At 49.3% G+C, this 13,494-nt stretch overlaps 1 protein-coding gene across 2 annotated transcripts; it reads left to right on the top strand.

Annotated features, from left to right (window-relative positions):
* The first annotated feature begins 3,335 nt into the window (after positions 1-3,335).
* PHTF1 (putative homeodomain transcription factor 1) lies at positions 3,336-12,734 on the top strand. Of its 2 annotated transcripts, XM_058039872.1 has the most exons (18): positions 3,336-3,470; positions 3,535-3,591; positions 3,676-3,745; positions 4,344-4,502; positions 4,833-4,992; positions 5,276-5,401; positions 6,198-6,357; positions 7,184-7,366; positions 7,447-7,524; positions 8,623-8,832; positions 9,158-9,286; positions 9,711-9,983; positions 10,492-10,623; positions 10,744-10,830; positions 10,938-11,093; positions 11,477-11,572; positions 12,127-12,252; positions 12,592-12,734. In XM_058039872.1, the coding sequence occupies exons 1-18, from the start codon at positions 3,432-3,434 to the stop codon at positions 12,610-12,612; spliced, it is 2,262 nt and encodes a 753-aa protein (XP_057895855.1). In that variant the 5' UTR covers positions 3,336-3,431; the 3' UTR covers positions 12,613-12,734. The 2 variants fall into 2 exon arrangements, with proteins under 2 accessions (XP_057895855.1, XP_057895853.1); XM_058039870.1 differs by having other exon boundaries at positions 3,535-3,745.
* Positions 12,735-13,494: the final 760 nt, after the last annotated feature.

Below are 13,494 nucleotides of genomic sequence, written 5' to 3'. Positions count from 1 at the left end.
TTATAATAAGCATTGAGCTGATACCTGACTTCCTAGAATAAGGACAGCCTTACTGTGTAAGTTCTGTATTAGTATTTCACAATAAAAAGTCTTTTGGCATTGGACTGCTTTTTCCATGTGTAGCTCCTGGGTGCCCAGTTACTGTGGAAAAATCAGCAGCACGTGCTCAATGTGTAGAGTGTCAGCTATCAACAGTTTTTAAACAATCTTTCAATATTTCTGGATGTTAATGTGTAACCTGTATTTGACTTTCACTCACCCCATTTATTACTGCCCTTTCCAGTCATCAAAAGGAAAAGTCCCTTTTCCCTCCCCCCTCCCCACATTTAGAGTACAAGTTGGGGTTTGGTGCAACTTAAGCTGTCTCCAGATAACTTTATTTGTTCTAATCCTCACTGGGGTAGGAGAGATTTGAAACACTATGTTAGACTAGACAAAAGCAAAGATGCTGTGTTAGTTCTGGATGCATCTTTTTAATATCAATTATTACTCTTCTCTTTATAAGGGTCTCTAAAATATGTTACTCTATTATAAATCTTACTTTGTGCAATATTGTTTGTGTAGGCTTTTATATACATATTAGCACCTCAGTGTAGAGGTCACTATTTTAAACTGATAGAGAAATAATCCTCAGAAGATACTGCAGTGATTAGTTAGAACCTGTATTACTCCTTATGTGTATGTATGTATTGTCTTCGGTACAAAAATGAGGACTAGGAAATATTTCAATTTAAAACTAATTTACAGATTGAAGTGGTAGTGACTCGTTTAGTAATCTGTGTAAATAAGGTGTTAGAATGGAAAGCTTTTATGATGAGAAGTAATGTGATTCATGCAGGGGTGTAATTTAATCTTAGCAGAAATTCTAGATGACTCAGCGCGGCTCAGAAGGAGCCGTCGGTTCTCTGGTGGGTTTTTTCCACTTTTTATGTTGAGAGGAATTTCATAGCTTTAAGGGTTGTGCAAAGTAAAATTCCTCACAGGCAATAGTGGTTTCAGTTCATCCTTCACATTCAAAGATTCCCCAGGGGTGTTCTTTCCTTTTGACCAAGTCTGCGAGTCTTCCACGTGCCCGTTCTGCCTGTCCCTGCTGCTCCCAGCCCTTCCCTGGCAGCCAGCTCTGCTCTCTCAGGAACTGTCACACCTGCAGGGCCAGCAGAGCAAACAGGCTGAGAGCCCCCAGGCACCACCTGGTAATTGGGAAATTGGGGTGGCGTGAAGAGAGAATCCATTTGGAAGTCCTCTGTAAATTCTGATAGCATGTTTGCAAGTGAAGGAAGACCAGGGTGGTCTGTGCTGCTTTCCAAGCTGGAGCTTTTGTGAAATCTGTGACAGCAGCCTGAAATAGCTGGAAAATGCTCTGACTTCCTCTTGCATGGAAGGACATGGCCAATAGCATTGTGCTCTGTGCTCTGCTCGCTTGCTAACTTAAACCTAATGTCAGATTTAAATGCACATAAATAAAGGTATCTGAATGACCTGAATGTTGCTGATGCTATCCTATTTTGGAAGGCTGAGGGAGAGAGGAGCAAGCTGCTTGAGAATCTCTTACTAAATCCATGCTCAGCTTTGCTGTGCTTTAACCAAACTGGCAGAGTTTGAAATTCCACCTCAACTCTGGGTGTAAAGTGTGAGAGGGATTGCTTGGAAAGCTGCTCAGTCTCCAGCCATTGCTTCAGTTGCTAAGAACAAAGCCTTAATGGGACAAATGCAAATGTTTTCCAGCCCAAGACCTGTAGAACACTGATTTTTTATGAGCTAGAGCAGTTTAGAGAGGAAATAATGAGTTCAAGCCATTTAGTGCTTAAGCAGAACAAATCCAGTAAATATTTCTGAATATCTCATGTTAAATAGTTGCTATTTGAATTTCTCCAATATTTCCTAAAGCAGGCTCCTTAATGAGCTAATCACCTTTGATTTGATGTGATTTTTTGAGCCACATTTGGTGGCTTGTTCTAAGGCTGAGGGAGCTGGGGCTGTTCAGTGTGGACACCTTCCAGGATCTGCAGGGCTGCTCATCAGGAGCTGAGTGACAGGACAGGGGAAATGGGCACAAATCAAAAGAGGAGGAATTTAGGTGAGAGATAAGGAAGAGATGTGATGGGTGGTGAGGATCTGGCTGCCCAGTGAGGCCATGGATGCCCCAGCCTGGGAACTTTTCAAAGCCAGGTTGGGGATCCTGGCCCAGTGGAGGTGTCCCTGCACATGGCAGGGAGTTGGGACTGGATGGTTTTTAAGGTCTTAACTTTCTGTTACTCTCAGTGGAAAGCAGACACAGAACAGTTCCTAAAGACAAATGTGCTGGTCAGTTCTGCAAATCCTCAGTGCTCCATTTATGCTCTGTGATGTGTGTCAGGTAGAAAACAGCCCAGCTTTGTGCTGGTGACAGCTGTCACTGACCAAGTGCTGTGAAACAGAACCGAGGCTTAGGCTGGGCTTTAATCAAGTGCTGGTGACTAAAACATCCCGGGGAAAAAGTGGCTCAGCTGGGCTAGAAGTGGGCCAGCAAATGCAGGGTGAATTTGGTTTCCTCTCTTTTAGACAAGCTCCAGGTTCTGCTCCAGGAGGGGGGACACCACGAGGTGTCCCCAGGGCATCCTAAGGGGCACTTTTCAGTGTCCTGCTGTGCCCTGCCAGGTTCCCTGCGTGGTACAGGTCAGGCAAATTGTCAGAGGTTTCCCCATGAGCTGAGTGCTGAACTCTGCAGTTCCCGAGGTGTGCTGAGGCTGGGCAGCCCTGAGGGCTGTGAGAGGAGCCAGGGCTCGTCCCCTGTCCCCCAGAGCCTCCTCTGTCCCCTCCTGAGGGCTCCGAGCAGTGCCAGGGCACCCCGAGCACCCACACACCGGCTTTTCCTGATTTCTCTGTACAACATGTAAAGATACCGACTCCTGTATTGCTGTTTCGTGATTTCATTTGATTTGATTGGCAGCTACGATTATTTTTTTCTGTGGTTTTAATTTATCTAAGGTCTCTGCCTCCAGAGGACGTGTACAATTGCCTGGACGACTGTTTGCTTTGTGCGGCCTTAGTGTATTTATTGACATTCGCGCGTGTGCGGGGCGGCCCGCGCCCCCCGCGCCCCCGGTAGCTGACTGTACACCAGTGTCAAACTGTTAAGCTATTTCTTTGTAAAATAGTCCGGCGGAATGCATAGAATTTTTTTCCTGTAAAGTATTTTTTTAATAAACAAAAGTCTGATTTTGTCCTTTACCCGCCTGGGCGCTTCTTTCCTTCCCGGCTTGTGGGGGGGGGGGGGGGGTCGGGGCGGCGCTCGGCGCTCGGCTGGCGCTGCCTGGGTGGGTGGGGAGGGGGGGCGGCAGGCGGAGCCAGTCGAGCGCCGGGCGGTTTCCAGGGTAACGGGAGCGGGGTCGGTGCCGGTACCGGGGTCGGTACCGGGCCAGTGTCGGGGCCGCGCCGCTCCCGCCGCTCCCATGGCCTGTCACGATGCCATTTCATGGTACCAGAAGAAGGTGAGTGCGGCGCGGGGCGGGCTGGCGCGGGCCCGGCCGTGCCCTCAGCCTCCTCTCCCCTCAGATCGGGGCCTACGACCAGCAGATATGGGAGAAGGCCGTGGAGCAGACCCAGATGAAGGTACCGGTACCGGCGGCGGGGAGGGGGGGAGCGGGCCCCGCGCCCCTCGCCGCCGCTGACTCGGCCCCGTGTTCCGCCCCGCAGGGCTTCAAGAACAAGCCGAAGAAAAAGGGGCACATCCAGCCCGACCTGATCGACGTGGATCTGATCAGCGGTGAGCGGTGCTGGCTCTGTTCGCTCCCCTCGGGGACAGGGGTGGCACCAGGGAGCGCCTGGAGCTGGGTCAGAGCAGGGTTAGAGGGGATATCAGGAAAGGTTCCTCCCCCAGAGGGTGCTGGCACTACCCGGGCTCCGCAGGGAATGGGCACGGCCCCCAGGCTGCCAGAGCTGCAGGAGAACACCCCCAGGGATGCCCAGGGTGGGATTGCTGGGGGTCTGTGCAGAGACTTGGCCATCCCTGTGGGTCCCTTCCAGCTCAGGACATTCCCTGGTTCTGCAGGTGCACCCCAGCTTTGTGCGGCGTGGGGGAAGCAGAGCCTGCCCGTGGGCACTGAAACGCTGAGAGCAGAGCAGGAGCAGCCCGGGGTGGCTCTGCAGGAGGGGCTGGGTGGGCAGGGAAGGGTCAGGGGCAGAGCTCTGGGAGAACACAAGGAGCTGCTGGGACTGTGTCACTTTGAACGGTGCCCAAAACTGGGCTGCTGCCACCCCCTGCTCAGCCCTGTGCAGGGCTGGGGCTGCCCAAAGAGGAACTCCAGCAAGGCAGCTCTTGTGATTCACAGTTAATGATGGCTCGTGTCCCCTTTAATTCCAAGGCTCTACCTTTGCCAAAGCCAAGCCCGAAATTCCCTGGACATCTCTGACGAGGAAGGGAATTGTGAGAGTGGTGTTTTTCCCCTTGTTCAGCCAGTGGTGGATACAGGTCACTTCCCAGCGCATTTTTATGTGGCTCTTGGTGCTCTACGTTATGCAAGGTGAGGGAACAGGCTGTGCCATAAGCAAGGAATGTGACATCAAAGAATGTTTGGATGTGACTCCTGGGGAAATGGGTTAGGGGTGGGCCTGGCAGTGCTGGGGGAGGGGTTGGACTCAGAGGGTTTAGCCAAGCTTAGTGAGTCTGTGATTTTGTAGTCCATAATCTAAAGTGTGAGGATCTTGTCTGGAACCTGCTTAATGTGCATTTCACAGCGTGTGGCACTAGCAATTGCAGAAATTAAATAATAATAATACAACAAAGCAGAGTAAAAACAAATAGTTGAGACAGACTCTCTAATTTTTGCCTTGGTGCCGTTCCCCCTTTGCAGTCGTAGCAGTGGTGCTGTACTTCATGGTGCCTGCTGTGAGTGCCAGTGAGGTGATGGGGCCGCTGTGCCTTATGCTGCTGCTGGGGACAGTGCACTGCCAGATCGTGTCCACGCAGGTGAACAGAGCTGCAGGCAGCAACGGGCTCAGCCGGCGCCGCAGGTCAGCACCAGCAGAGGGCCCTGGGTCGGGTCACAGCTGGGGCTGGGTCCAGCTTTCCTCCCTCAGGTTGCTGCAGCAAAGATTCCCTCCAGGTTTTGTCCCTTGTGCCTTTCCCCCTGACGTGCTGGGGGTATAGGCAGAATTTTTGTATCTGGAAGTCAGTATTCTGCATAGCTTCAAAAAAATGGAATCCAAAAAGCTGCTCAATGGCATTCAGATCTTTTTAAAAAGTCCTTAAAGTAGCTTCTTACACCAACTTCGTTCTCCTTGTCTTAAAACCCAGGAAGTTACGCAAGGCTGTGGGTGTGGATGGGAACAGTTGGTGCTCTCCTGACAGAGCCAGCAAGGAGGAGCAGTCTGGCTCTGCAGCTCTGCTGACCAATCTATCCAGTCTGCTCTTCCAGAGGAGGTATGTGGTCCCTGCTGGGTTTGTGCTGCTCATGACCCTGGGAGCAGTTTGGTACCTGGGGAATGAAGGCACAGCCTGTGCTGTCACTGACATCCCCACTGCCTGCCAGTCTTTAAAACTTTCATGCTAATGTGGGAAGCTGATTCCTCAGGAATATTTAGTATGTCCTTATTAGATCATATAAAATTAGCCTGTATAAAATTAGATCATGTGAAACCAAGTGTTGGATGAGCTGCAGAATGTGGTGGAGTTTATTTTTATTTATCAGATAAGTGACCCTGTTTGAGTGAGTGCTCAGATTATATTGCTGTTTTAGGTGATTTCCAAAAGCAATTGTGCCTTCTGGTTTGGACAGTGTCTCACTTTGGCATCTTCCTTCTCTAAAAGTAACTCAAGGAAAAGGAGGAGAGATTGTATGGGATAATATTTCATTGTTTTCTCCTGTTTTCCCAGGTGAATTTCCTAGTGAGTTTCCAACTCACAGGTGCTTTCTCTTCATGAGGACTTTTTGTCTTGTGAATTGCTCTTATTTTTTGTAAAATAAAATAATGAAAAATTTCCCCTTGATTTAAAAGTTTTTAAATACTATTAGATTTACAAAAGACATGTTGAGTGAGGGTGAAGCAGATATAAATCTTTTTAACATACTGAGCACACAAAGCCTCTCAGCCAAAGAAAATGATTTATCCCTTAGGTATCTTGTTTGATGCTGCACCTGTGACAAGGGAAGACCAGATTTTTTTACCCCAAAGAGTTTTTCCCTGACAAAAGCATTTAATTGTATTTTGTCTCCTAGGAATAGAAGAGCAAAGCTGGTAGCTGAGAAATGGACTGAGACAGAAAGTGCTGTGAGTGCTACGGGTGATGGCATCAAAGCCAGACAGGCCAGATCTGAGCACAGGCTGCTGCACTCCAAAGAGAAAAGTAAACTTTCTGATGGGGAGAGGAGCCATCAGGTACTGCCAGGGGAGATCCTCTGAAATCACACTTTCAGTGTGTTCTTTGTGTGCCAGAAGTGGGTGGGTATTTAACTGGATGGTTTGGTCTAATACAAGATATTCCCTCCTTCTGCTCATGTTTGCCTGCATTAACCTAGAAACCCCTTTCTGCCTCTCACTGAGCAGCTGAAAAGGTGCTGTACTTTCTTTCCATCATCAAGAATAGAATTCCAGAGTAGTTTGGGTTGGAAGGAGTCTTAAAGCTCATTCCACCCCCTGCCATGGGTAGGGACACCTTCCACCTTCTCTCCTTGAGGAAAGAGAAGGAGCTAAAGCATTGTGACCTCTGTTGAAAGCTTTGAAACATAAAGATTTTGGGAATTACTCTTGAGTTTCCCCTGGCCAAGTTGAAGAACTTGGATTCTGTCATACTGTGCCATCCCACCTCCTCTCTGTGAAGCATTTTGGACAGGGGCAGAGCTCAGTGTAGGGGCACAGCCCAGGATTTTGGGTTTGTTACCCCCCAGCTCGTAGATACATCTGGGATTAAGCTGCTGGTAAGGCACAGCCAAGAGCTGCTGCAGCTGCTGCATCCTCCTCTTGCTGCCCTTTCCCCAGCTCCAAATTCACCCACCCAAAATTCTCTCTCATTAACTCTGGCACAAGACAAGAGCAGGGGAATGAGTTAAAACCTGAAGTCTCTGATGCCAGCAGAGTTCTGGTTCTGTGGGGATCATGTGCTGCCTCTGCAGGCATTGAGGGCTGTGCCAGGGGGCAGCTCTGCCCCTGAGCCTTTGATGGGGCTCAGGCTGGCCCTTGGGGTGGCCTTGGCTGTGCATTTCAGGAGGATGGCACCAACAGGGACGGTGTTTCTGACGAGCTGTCGAGCGAGGAGGACGCCGAGGATGCCGAGGCCGCGGCACAGCGGCTCCTGCTGCGCCCCAGCATGGAGGGGGCTTCCAGTGACAACAGCTACGAGGAGAAGAAGAGGAGGCCTCTGGTTTCTCTCAACCAGGCTGTCTCACAGGTACCCAGCTGGGATTAGTGCTGTTCTGCACACTTTGTTTTGCTGTGGATAATGAGGTGGGTTTCCTTTGGTCTTGGCAGGTCAAGCAAGCCCTGAAAGCTGCCAGAGACTCTGACAGTGTTGTGGAGTCTGAGCTGGAATCCACATTGTACAGGCAGGTATGGATGCAAAGTCAGGAGAGGGAGCTTTCCCAGGCCTGGCAGGGGTCACAGAACCAGAGAAAGGGATTGCCTGGAAGGGACCTTAAAGCTCATCTCATTCCAACCCCCTCCATCAGAGCAGACAGTTATGAAATGGTTGTGCTTCAGAATCCTCAGGTGCTTCAGAATCCTCTCTTCCATCCCTGCTGCTTGGCAGCCTTGTAAACCTTCACAGTGTTCACATTGTGCTGCTTTGTTAAACAAAGCTCAAACAAACAAACAAATAACTAACTCTGCTGGCAGCAAAGGACAGTCCAAGCTGTCTCTAATTGCTCCTGCAATTGCTCTTGTGGTTGGGAGGCAGTGCTGTGCTTGCAGCTTTTAAGCTAATAAATTTTGATTTTAAAATCACAGACTATCCTGACTTGGAAGTGACCCATAAGGATCAAGTCCAACTCCTGTAATGAAGGAATAAATCTATTCTGTGAGAATATACTCAGTCACTTCATTACTTTGGTTTTACCTGAAAACAAAATATAAATATGTGAATATCAATTTATAAATATGGAGATATATAAATTAATACAAAATATAAATAAAATATTAAAACAGATTATGCAAAACACATTAAAAAGGACATTTTTGCATTAAAATGAGTATGTCAGTTTTTATTTTGCAGGTTGGGAATGGATGTAGGGAATTAATGGGCTCTGTGTGGTATATATATTATATATATTATATTATATTATATTATATTATATTATATTATATTATATTATATTATATTATATTATATTATATTATATTATATTATATTATATTATATTATATTATATTATATTATATTATATTATATTATATATAAAATTATATACATATTATAATTTTACATTTATCTATATCTATACCTATATCTAGATATCTAGATATCTAGATAGATATGTCTGCATTTCTGGTATAGAAATGCTTTTTCCCCAAACATTGTCTTAAACCATTTCCACCGTGTGGGTGCAACTGGGAGCACTCAAAGCTGGGGTAGAAGAGGAGGATGAGGAGGATGAGGGGGGTTGCTGGCTGTGCAAACCAGCTGGGGCTGTGCCCTGTGCCGTGCTGCAGGACCCCAGGGCGTGCCTGAGCGTGGCGCCGCGGAGCTGCGGCGGGAGCCGGCGGGACTCGGAGAGCACCCGGCAGGACTCGGAGACCGAGGACATGCTGTGGGACGATCTCCTGCACGGCCCCGAGTGCCGCTCCTCGGGCACCAGCGACAGCGAGGAGCGCTCCCGCAGGGACTCCCGCAGGGACCCCAAGGAGGACGTGTTCCAGCAGGTGGGTTATGTCCGTCCAGGAGCTGGGGGTGCTTTTCCTCTTCCCCATCTTCCCAAACATGAGTGGCACACGGGGATGCCGTTGGTGTAAGGTGAGCAGCCTGGGTGAAGCCAGTCACACTGGAAATCTGAAATTGTATCAGTGATTCATGATCGATGAATCTATCTCTCTATCCCTCCCCTCTTCAGGGCTGCTTATCCCAAAACAAAATACTCAACCCAAAATGGAATTTCCCCCTCAATCCAAATGTGTTCTAGGCAAAGGTGTTACTTACAGCAGGACAGAAAGAGCTGAGCCAGCTTTTGCACTCCTCTCTCTTTTCTAGAACCATCTGTTTTGGCTGCAGAACACCAGCCCAGCGTCTGCCAAAGTGAGTGCTCTGATCTGGGAAGGGAATGACTGCAAGAAGGTGGACATGTCTGTGCTGGAGATCAGTGGCATTATCATGAGCAGGGTAAGGGGGCTGTGTGGCATTGCAGCCTCTCCCTCACACTTCAGGAAACAACCACCAAAACCCCTGGAAATAGCTACACATACAAATATTAGGGGCAGTGTGAAACTCATCCCTCTCCAGCTTCAAAGATGGTTGTCCCACGTGTTCTTACTGAAAAATTGTCTAACCCTCAATTTAGGAGGTCTCTTGAAGACTGCCAAGTGCTGATTATCACTGATTGTCTCTGCAGGGTGCTGAAAGTGGGGGGTTGATTATTTGGCTGATTGGTTTTGGGTTTGGACTGAAATGATGGGATTATTTTAGTCTCTGTCCTGTGAAGGGAAGGGGAACTGACTGCTTGTCTGAATTGGTGCTACCACAACAACAGGCCTTTTCCCTGGTGCAAACCCCAGGTAATCACCCCTTTTTTATTCCTGCTTGCCAGGTTAATGCCCACCAGCAAGGAGTGGGGTATCAAATGCTGGGAAACGTCATCACCATCGGATTGGCCTTCCTGCCATTCCTCTACAGACTGTTCCGCACGGATAACCTGGAGCAGCTCTGCTCCATCTCTCTGATGGAGCTTCTGCACATCTTCTGTGGAGCCCCTGTCAGCACCCCTGTGCTCATCCTGGCTGCCATCAACTTCTTGGAAAGGCTGTGCTTGACCTGGATGTTTTTCTTCATGATGTGTGTTGCTGAGAGAACCTACAAGCAGGTGGGTTTGAAGGTGCTGGTGCCTTCCAGGAACCTGGAGAGCAGGAATAAAAATGGGATGAGGACCTTAAAGCTCATCTCACCCCAGCCCTTGCCAAGGTCAGGGAGGGGAGTCTGGGAAGGTTCTTATTGATCAGTCACAAATTATACCAATCAATACCATCCTGGCTCCTCTGTTCCCCCCTTACCTGTCCCCTCTCTGCTGCCCAGAGCAGCTGTGGCTGCCCCATCCCTGGAAGTCTTCAAGGCCAGGTTGGACAGGGCTTGGAGCAACTTGGGAGAGTGGAAGGTGTCCCTGCCTGTGGCAAGGGCTGGAAAGGGATGAGCTTTAAGGTACCTCCCAATACAAACCAATCTGGAATTCTGTGGAAACAACTGCTGCTACAGAGGTTGAGCACCCAGGTCTCATGCTGAGCTTCCCCAGTGACCCTTTTTGCCAGGTGCCACTGAGAATCCCAAGCAGTCTGTTCTGTTTTACACTAATTTATGGTTCTGGTTTTACCTTGCAGAGGTTTTTGTTTGCCAAGCTCTTCAGTCACATCACATCTGCTCGGAAAGCCAGGAAATATGAAATCCCTCACTTCAGGCTCAAGAAGGTGGAGAACATCAAGATCTGGTTATCCCTTCGCTCCTACCTGAAGGTGAGTCCTGATCTGGGGCTTGGTTATTGCAGAGGGGATGACAGTGACAATGCCAGCTGTTTGTGGTGAGTTTTGCCTGCACACCACACCCAGCCCTGACCCTGTTCCTTGTTCCTGCAGAGACGAGGCCCCCAGAGGTCTGTGGATGTTGTGGTGTCCTCAGTCTTTTTACTGGCCCTTTCAATTGCTTTTATCTGCTGTGCCCAGGTGAGATTTTAACCTTTGTGGTTTATGAGGGAGCAAGGGCAGTGTTTGTGCACCAAGAACAGGCACTTAGTCAGTGACATTTGGTGCTTTGTTTTCTCCCCACACAGGTTCTTAAGGGCCACAAAACCTTTCTGAGTGCAGCTTACAACTGGGAGTTCCTGATGTGGGAGGCAGCACTGCTCCTCTTCCTGCTACGTCTGGCATCTCTGGGCTCTGAGACCAACAAGAAATACAGCAACATTTCCATCCTGCTCACTGAGCAGGTAATTCCCTTCAGCTTGTTCTCCCCTGGGCTTTGTGCTTTGTTTGGATATAATTCTTGTATTTCAAACCAGCTTAAATACTGGAATCAAAGTTTAAAATGTAGGGATCAACCCTTGTGTTGGCCAGAAGGCAACAAAGCACTGGTCAGCATGGGGGGGATGAGCTGGTCCTGTTGGGCCAGACTCAAACTCCAAAGTTCTGGATTATTTTGGTCTCTGGATTAATGTGTGTTAACCAAAACAATTGGAAAAGATTGATGTTATCAGTGCTAAATTCACTATCTCAGGAGTGACAGCAGACTGCAAAATTGGCTCCAATTTAGTTAGGAACCATTTGGGGCTGCTGCTGGAATATCAACCCTGGCCTGTGGTGTCTGTCACAGATAAACCTGTACCTGAAGATGGAGAAGAAGCCAAACAAGAAGGAGCAGCTGTCTCTGGTGAACAATGTGCTGAAACTGTCCACAAAGCTGCTGAAGGTGAGAGGCTCTGCCTGGATGTTTGAGTTTCTGGCAGCAGAAAGGAGTTATGGCAGTGCATGGGGCCCTGCCCTGCCCTTGACTCTCTGAGTTAGTGCTCACAGAGGGGATTTTTCAGTGCTGCTGCAGCTGTGACAGGAGAGGGAGCAGCACAAGGCCAGTGTGGGTAGTTAGTGCTGGGAACTCCTGATGAGCAGTGGTTTAGCTGAGAGGAGAGGCTGGGGTGAGCACAGCTTCTCCTCACTGCTCCAGTCTCATTTTCCTGCAGCAGCTCTGATGCTCCTCAGTGCCAGCAGCAGGGAGGGGTTTGGGAAGGAGTGAGCAGAGTCTGGGAGTCCCCACATTGGGCTGGGTGATTCTGCAGCTCTTGGACAGCTGGGATTGCTGCAGAACCTTTGGATTCAGCAGGAGATGTCTCTGGAACACTTGAAATTCAATCTAAGAAAGGACACAGAGGCAGCCCAGTCTGTGAGAGTGCCAATGCTAAGCTAAAAGTCAGAGGATGAATTGTCTGTGCTGGGGAGTGCTAATGGAGCCTTGTCCTGTCCCTGCAGGAGCTGGATAGTCCATTCAGGCTGTATGGACTGACCATGAACCCACTGATCTACAACATCACACGGGTTGTCATCCTCTCTGCTGTCTCAGGAGTGATCAGTGACCTGCTGGGATTCAACATCAGAGTGAGTGTCCCTGTCCCAGGCAGCAGGACAGCTCTGGGGACACCTCTGGGGTCACAGCCCTGAGAGAACCTGGCTTTGCACTGGGAACCAGACCCCAGAACCTGCTGGGTGTGTCCCCACCTCCCTGGGCCAGGTTTGGGGGGAAGGACAGGGCTCGCTTCAGTTTCAGTTCCTGCAGGTGAAGCTGTGAGGATCCAGGGTTCCTCCCTTTATCCTCCTGTGGCTCACCCTGAAACTGGAGCTCACTGAGCAGAGCAGGATGGGCAGGACACACAGAATGTTACTTGGAGGTGAAACCATTCCTGTTAGACCCAAACTCCCTTTCTTGTCTCTTTGCAGTTATGGAAAATTAAACCATGAACTGGCAGAACATCAGCCCTGGGCATCTCCACCAGCCACCAGAGAAGAGAACCAGCAGAAAGAGGAAAACTGACAGAAATCTGTAATTCCAATCTTTAAACAGATTCCCAGTGTGTGCATCAGAAGTTTTCTTTCTGCTTTACTGCTCTGCAAGACCCAGAGTGAACTGGTCTCATCAGTGGTGCCATCCCATGGCATGCACAGAAAAACTGGATTGGTGGGGCCGAATGCTGGCAGCTGGCACTGAACCAGCAGGAGCTGTGTGGGACATCAGACACCAAAGCCATACAAGAGCTGCAGTGGGGGACACCAGTGGCTGTGCCTGGGGCCATGGTTCTGTAAAACCTGGGCCTGGGCACGTGGCAAGGAGGGACTGAGCCCTCCTGGCCCAGTCAGCCTTGCTGGGGCTGCACTGGAATGTTCCAGGTTGGGAATGTTTGCTGCACTGAGCTGGCTGTGCTGAAGAGCTTTTCTGAGCTGAAAGCTCTGTGTGCTCAAGGCTTTGCCTCCCTCCTGAAGCACCCCAGGACGCACCAGGTGAATTCCCCTTCCCTGCTGCCCATCCAGCAGCACCCAAACCCTGTGGGGGCTTGTGCTGCACAGAAATCTTTGAGGACAGTGGGTACAGGAGAAAAACCTCTCAATACACACTACAGGCAAAGGGTTCATGAGCTGGAGAACGCTTTGCCACATCTGTTCCCTGGAGTACTCAGCTCCATCCTGTCCTGCTCCATGGTGGGAGCAGCTGGGGAGGAATTCTGGGGGGAAAAACCAGCTTTGACAAAGACTTCCTCAGGTTCATGTTCAGAAAGGTCACGGAGAGCTGGAAACCGTTTGAAGGCTTCTGTAACATTTCCTTCACTGGCTCCAATAGCTTCTATT

Source organism: Melospiza georgiana, chromosome 23 (assembly GCF_028018845.1).
Source record: "Melospiza georgiana isolate bMelGeo1 chromosome 23, bMelGeo1.pri, whole genome shotgun sequence".
NCBI classification, from domain to species: Eukaryota; Metazoa; Chordata; class Aves; order Passeriformes; family Passerellidae; genus Melospiza; species Melospiza georgiana.
Note: the sequence above shows the minus strand (reverse complement) of the source record. Positions and strands in the feature narration are given on the sequence as shown.

Coding starts and splice junctions, on each gene's coding strand:
- PHTF1 (XM_058039870.1), top strand. CDS start 3,432: ATGGCCTGTCACGATGCCATTTCATGGTACCAGAAGAAG. Junction 4,503..4,832: donor GGTGCTCTACGTTATGCAAG/GTGAGGGAACAG, acceptor CCCCCTTTGCAG/TCGTAGCAGTGGTGCTGTAC. Junction 10,624..10,743: donor CCCTTCGCTCCTACCTGAAG/GTGAGTCCTGAT, acceptor TTGTTCCTGCAG/AGACGAGGCCCCCAGAGGTC.